General features: G+C 48.1%; 1 protein-coding gene across 1 annotated transcript; it reads right to left on the bottom strand.

The window, feature by feature from the left end:
• Positions 1 to 4533: 4533 nt before the first annotated feature.
• Positions 4534 to 5019, bottom strand: TWIST2 (twist family bHLH transcription factor 2). Its single transcript, XM_009987557.2, has one exon. The coding sequence runs from the start codon at positions 5014 to 5016 to the stop codon at positions 4534 to 4536; it is 483 nt and encodes a 160-aa protein (XP_009985859.1). The 5' UTR covers positions 5017 to 5019.
• Positions 5020 to 5944: the final 925 nt, after the last annotated feature.

Below are 5944 nucleotides of genomic sequence, written 5' to 3'. Positions count from 1 at the left end.
AATTCTGGAGATTTCAGGCTCGGAGATTCTGAAGTCGTGCTGAACCACATGGAAACGATTCTCAGAGCTACAGCTATAAAAATAATTATATTACTAGGGGGAAAGAGTGACAAGAAACGGCCCCAAAAGAGATTTCAGCAGTGGTTACAGGATCTGTCCCAGCCCTGTAAGAGGCTGCTCTGATCTCCAAGGCTAATTTATCACTGCTACCTATAACTCTGTGAAATACGCCCCAAAAAGCATGGAAGGAAGGAATGCGAAGGGAGGTTGCAGAGGAGAAGCCTTACAGTCTTCCCCTTTATTTTAATGAGGATGCTTCCTATGCGCTCAAAATCAGAGCTACTCTGCGCGGGTGACCGGTGTGAGGATGACTAATTTGGAGACAAATTAGGTCTACTTAACTGAAATGTACGCCTTAACTACTCCCTTAACGACCCTTCTAAGCACATGTCGCCTGATAGGATTTTTCCCGCAGCCCTGGCTCCGGTGGATTAAGTAATCGCATGCTTTTTTCTAAGCGATCCTTCGGTCTTGATCCCACATTTTCCCTCTGCCACGCGTGTGCCTAACTCTTTACGATCGGTAATGGGTTTATAGGCATCTAGCCTATGCGGATTTGTCTTTTGCATGTCTCTTTCTCCGGAGCATTTTCCTTGCACCCTCTCAAGGGTCTCCGAGCCCGAGCGTTGTCTGGCTGACTGCAATGTTATTTGGTGTCCGCTGTGTAACAGATTTATTCTTTCCCGAGAAGAGACGTGAATGTAAACAGACGACCCAAAATGCATTTTGCCGGGCTTTTAAACGCACTAAGATGAAAACCCCCCACTACAAGCCTATTAATGTAAATACCAAACTTTACAATCCTTCCTGTCAAAGAAACGTATTTACATTTTTCTAAGGATGCGTATAAAAAAAATAGGGCTTCGGGGACAAAAAGGGCTTAGTTCCAGTGTCACAACACCCCAGTTGACTGTGCTGCTCTCATAAACTATAGAATTAGGTTGTTCCCAGGGCCAGCAGAGATAACATCTGCTTGCTTCTTTAAGGACAAAATTAAATAGAATGCTAGTGTTTTATACTGGAAATGGCCCTGAAATCTGAAGGGGCAATGGTAAGAGGGCTGCGTATCACACGCACACGCGGCTTTGCTGTTACTAAAAAAAGATGGGAAAGATGGTGTTAGTGTGAGTGTGAGCCCGGGGGAGGCAAAAGGCTCATCCCAAGCCCCGCTGCAGAGTGAGAAGGGGGATGCTGGTAGACTGGTCTTATTGGCATAGGGATTAGGACTGTGTTGTCCTTTATGCTTTGCTGATGCTCCTGACATTCCGGTTGGACAGTATTTTTCCTACTGCATGGAATAACAGGAAACATATATTTTCTTTTCTCCTGAATTATTTGCAGTTTAGAGCATCTTGAACATGTGGAAGGAGAAAGAGAAAAGTGGGTGCAAGGGAAGGGGCACAGGTGCTGGCAATGAGGATGGAGAGGTTTAGGGGAGGAAGGCTGTTTCATATGTCTACTGAAATATCCGATCGTGTTAACCAAAGCGCAAAGCTGCGCCTGCTTCTCTTGAAACTACCGGAGTAAGTTGTCTGTAATTACACGGAGCAGAACAGGAAAACCTCTCGTGGCCAGAAGAGCGAGCAGCAGTGACCTGCTGGTGCTCTCAAAGGCCAGGTGGCATTTTACCAGTTCCCAAGACTCTGATTTTCTAATCAGAAAGCTCCTCTGATTTTTTTTCTTGTGGCCGAAGGGGAATGACTGCTTCTCCAAGGGGAGAAACCCCTTCCTTGTCTATCTCTCCCCAAAACCCAGGGAAAACGGAGGACAGCCACAGCAATCGAGCTGGAACGGGGCTCACCCAACGTTTACAGCGTTCGCTGCTGCCTAGGAAAGGCAGGAACCCATCCCAAATTCATATGGCTATTTCTTAAGGTGTTTTTTGCCATCAAGACTGCACAGGCTGTTCTCTTGTTATACATAAAAACTCCTCTGGCAGGGACAGACCCATGCAGAAGCCTATGATGTGCCACCCGGCTAAATTTGCCCCCTTTAGATGGTTTCCTGAGGATATAGTCATATTTTTTCTTTTTGCTGGCAGATGTAATTTTTGTCGCCATCAACGATAGAATTTGACACCGCACTGCACCGCACCAGCCCATTTGTCAACAACATTTTCAACAGCTCGGCCGCATGCGTGTGCACGCACACCCAGGCACAGAGGGGAGAGGGAAGGGGGGAAAGTCCAGGGGCCTGGGGAAAGGAAAGGGCCACCTTCCTCTATAAGGCACGCAAACGTGGGGCAAAGAGCCGCCTCTAACCACCAGCCTGGAAGTTGGGTTACGGCAAAGGTGCCCAATACCGATTCACTCTGAAGGAAACCGAAAACGTGTCGGGGTTTCGTTCTACATCATGGTTTTTTTTGCATAGTCCGAAACATTGCTTGCAATCTTTTTTGGGCAGGCACAATCTGAGTATTTATATATAAAAGTTTGCTTCATCAGAGCTATGTTAATAACTCAACCATGATTTTTAAATATGGTTTAAAAAAACAGGTTTTCTGCTAAAGTACTGTGCGATAGAGAGGAATGGTTGTATATTAGATAACAGTTTTTAAAACATCACTGGCTAATGGCAGCACATCATTTGGGAAACAACAGAATAAATGCATTGTTCCATCCCAGCACTTTGCTATTCAGCCAATCTAAACTGCTGAAGAAATATGTGTTCAGGACGTTTTACATCTGTTTTTTGACAAGAAGCCTGGGTTTTTGCGTGTGGGTTTTTTTAATCTATTTGCTGCAGCTTTTTTAGCCAGATTAGCATGGGAAAAGGCACTCTGTTTTATAAATGGAGGGTTTATCCTTTGGAAAAGCAACTCGACTTTAGGTATTTTGCAGTCGAAATTAGGGCACAACACACAAAAAATAATACCAGCAACAGACATAAAACCCGCGACAGCCGTGTTACCTATTTAAAGAAAACTAAACGACAGACAGCTTGTGCAATGGATAGATTAATGAATTTTTGAACAGCCTGACGCTTTGGGGGTTCCCTAGAAGAGTGCGCGGAAACCTTAACTGCAGCACCAAAACGCGAACTGTGTCAGGACGCAAGTCGAATGTTAGCTTGAAGTGGTTTCTAAAATGGTTTTAAGTCTGCATTTTACACCACCAGTAAGTCTTGGTTGAATGTTTTGGGGCTTTTTCAAACAAGGTACTGCAGTTGCATCAAGGTTTTAATTTTTTTTTCAAACGGGCTGTTTATTGTTTTAGCAGCAAAGATGGATTTGCCTCTTTAAAACAGTCCAGCCAATGGGCTGGGATAAACTTTCTTTTTGTCTTTAAGGAGCCGATTCTCTCTGCATGATGAAATTATTTCATTTTACATCACGTGCAGCGTTACAAGGAGGACAAATTTCCCTTTTGAGTGCTTGCTTGGCGAAACGGGTCTGTGGGCTCTGTTTTATGTACTGAGCCTCAGAGAGCGACTGGCTGGATGCAAACTCTGGCTGACACAACGCAGAGCTGCTCTGCTTAATTAGCTTGAGATGAGGGTGTTATTAAGGGCCTTTTTTTCCCCCTCTCCTTTCTTACTGTTTATTTCTCCCTCCCCGAATATTATAAAGGTGATATAAGATGAAATAGTTTTCTGCTAATGGAAAATGATGAGGAAGGCTTTGGTGATGAGAGTAAATAAGAAACTACATCTAACACCAGCCTTTGCTTTACCGGCACTTGGGGGAAAGGAAACCAACCAAACACGAAAATTTGGTGAAGTTTCTTCTATCTTTGTTTGCTTTTTATTGCGTGAGGGGGAAGGGGCACAGCCCGGGGTTGCAGCCGACATCTGCTGCTCATTTCTTTTCAGCGAAACACAACCTGGGGCGAACTCATCGCAGAACCCTTTGCTCGGGTCCCAGGGACCCCCGGTCCCCTCCCGCAGCTGATGGCTCGCACCGGGGTTTTCGGGCACAGTCGCCCGCGGAGTGGGGCAGCAGCTGTTTCGGATCCCCTTGTCAGCCTGTCGTACTGATCGCCTTTTCCTCCCGTAAAACCATTCCCTGAAGTAGCTCTTTCTGGCAAATCTCATGCAGCAATAGTTTCCTCCTTGTACCCTCATCAGCCAGCTCTCAATGCCGATCCCCTCTCGGCTCCCCATTCCCGCAGAGCAGAAATACGCTTATTTTTTCCTAAAAATGGGGCATATCTGATTTTTTTGTCTGCCTGGAAATTTTGTTTTGTTTTTGATTTTTCACAGACATGGGGGAGTGGGAGGGAGCCGGACATGTTTGTGCTGCCCATATCGCCTCTGGGTTGGTGGCCCCAAACCCCTTGCCCAGCAGCATCCCCACACCCCACTAAGCCATACCGCCTCTCCCCAGGCAGGACCGAGCCCCGCAGCAAAGCCAGTCCGGTGAAGGGAGCTGCGGGAGCCCCATCCCGTGGCCGGACGGACGCAGACCACCTTCCGCGAGAAGAGAAATCGGTACCTACCCCTTCGGCAGCTGGGCTCGCCTGGCCCGGGCAGTGGCTAGTGGGAGGCCGACATGGACCACGCTCCCTCCATCCTCCATACAGAGAAGGCATAACTCAGCCTCTCATGAGCCACGTAACTGCAGCTCGTCATCTTACTGTCCATCTCGTCGCTCTGTAGCACCTGGTAGAGGAAGTCTATATACCGCGCCGCCAGCTTGAGAGTCTGGATTTTACTGAGTTTGTCAGAGGGCAAAGTGGGGATGATTTTCCTCAGGGCGGCAAAAGCTTCGTTTAGCGACTGAGTCCTCTGCCTCTCTCTGACGTTGGCCAGGATCCTCTGGCTCTGCAGTTCTTCATAAGATTGGGAGCTGGGACTGGACTTTTTCCCCCTCTTCCCTGGGTTGGGGCTGCCATCTTCGCTGGACTTCTTACTGTATCTTCTCTTCCTGCCAAATCTCTTTGGCTGCCTTTCCAGCTCCTCTTCACTGGTCCCCAAGCTATCCACAGGGGAAACAGGAGAACTGGAGCTTTCTTCCATGCTTTCTGCGAGAAGGGGAGGGGAAGAGCCTTTCCCCCCCTCCTTATGTTGAGTGTGTGTGTGTCTTAAATGTGCTTTAAATTCCTGAGACAGATCCTTTGGAAAAACAGGAGGGCTTGCCTTTTTTTTTTTTTGCTGACCAAACGTTTTCCAGGTTGCTCGAAGGGCTCTTATTTCAAGGACTGGGGTTGTGCAAAAAAATTGAGGTCTTGGAGAGAGGAAGTTATTCTAACTTTTTGGAAACTTTAGCTGAGCTCAGTTGCTAAATAGTTGTCAGAAGTGAGGGAGGTGCGGGGCTCCCTTCTGATTGGCCGGCCAGGTCAGTGGGAGGAAAGCTTTTCCCCTGCTAAACTTTCACAGTTTTATGTTACACTTAACTAAAATCTTGGGAATGCACCTCAAATAAAAGATAGCTGACGACCACCCCCTGCCACTGCCACCCCCACCATTATAGACGCTGAATTTGCAGCACCCCTCCAAGGTAACCACCCCCCAAGTGTTTTTTGGGGTGCTGGTCCGCTTGCTGAGCGCTTACAGACTGCCGAGGATCCAATTCCCAGCTCCATGGCCAGGCTGCAGCGGTACGTCGGCCCGAAGCAGGGTGCGGGGCATGCAAGCCCTTGGATGCTCAAGAAGGTGTCTCATTTTTGCAAAATGTTACCCTGTTTTGCACCCCCTCGGTGCTGGGGGTCTTACAGCCCCTTTGCTGTCCCTTCGTGAGCTGCCCCTCACAACACCCTGCTCCCAGATCCCTGCCCTGTGGAGACCAGCTGGGGACCTGCCTCCCGCTTCCGAGGGGTGACCTGGGGGTGTGCTGAGCTGCGGGATGGGTGGAGGTTTGGGGGAAACTGGGAGAAGCCTCTTCAAGCACACTCCACTTGGGACTAACCCAGTGGAGCCCAAAATATGGGTCATCTGGAAAGTAGCT

This window comes from Tauraco erythrolophus, chromosome 8, assembly GCF_009769465.1.
Source record: "Tauraco erythrolophus isolate bTauEry1 chromosome 8, bTauEry1.pri, whole genome shotgun sequence".
In the NCBI taxonomy this organism is placed as follows: Eukaryota; Metazoa; Chordata; class Aves; order Musophagiformes; family Musophagidae; genus Tauraco; species Tauraco erythrolophus.
The sequence above is the reverse complement of the archived record's forward strand: the minus strand, read 5'-3'. Positions and strand labels throughout refer to the sequence as shown.

Excerpts from the sequence above, each read along its gene's own strand:
- TWIST2 (XM_009987557.2), bottom strand. The coding sequence starts at position 5,016 with ATGGAAGAAAGCTCCAGTTCTCCTGTTTCCCCTGTGGATAGCTTGGGG.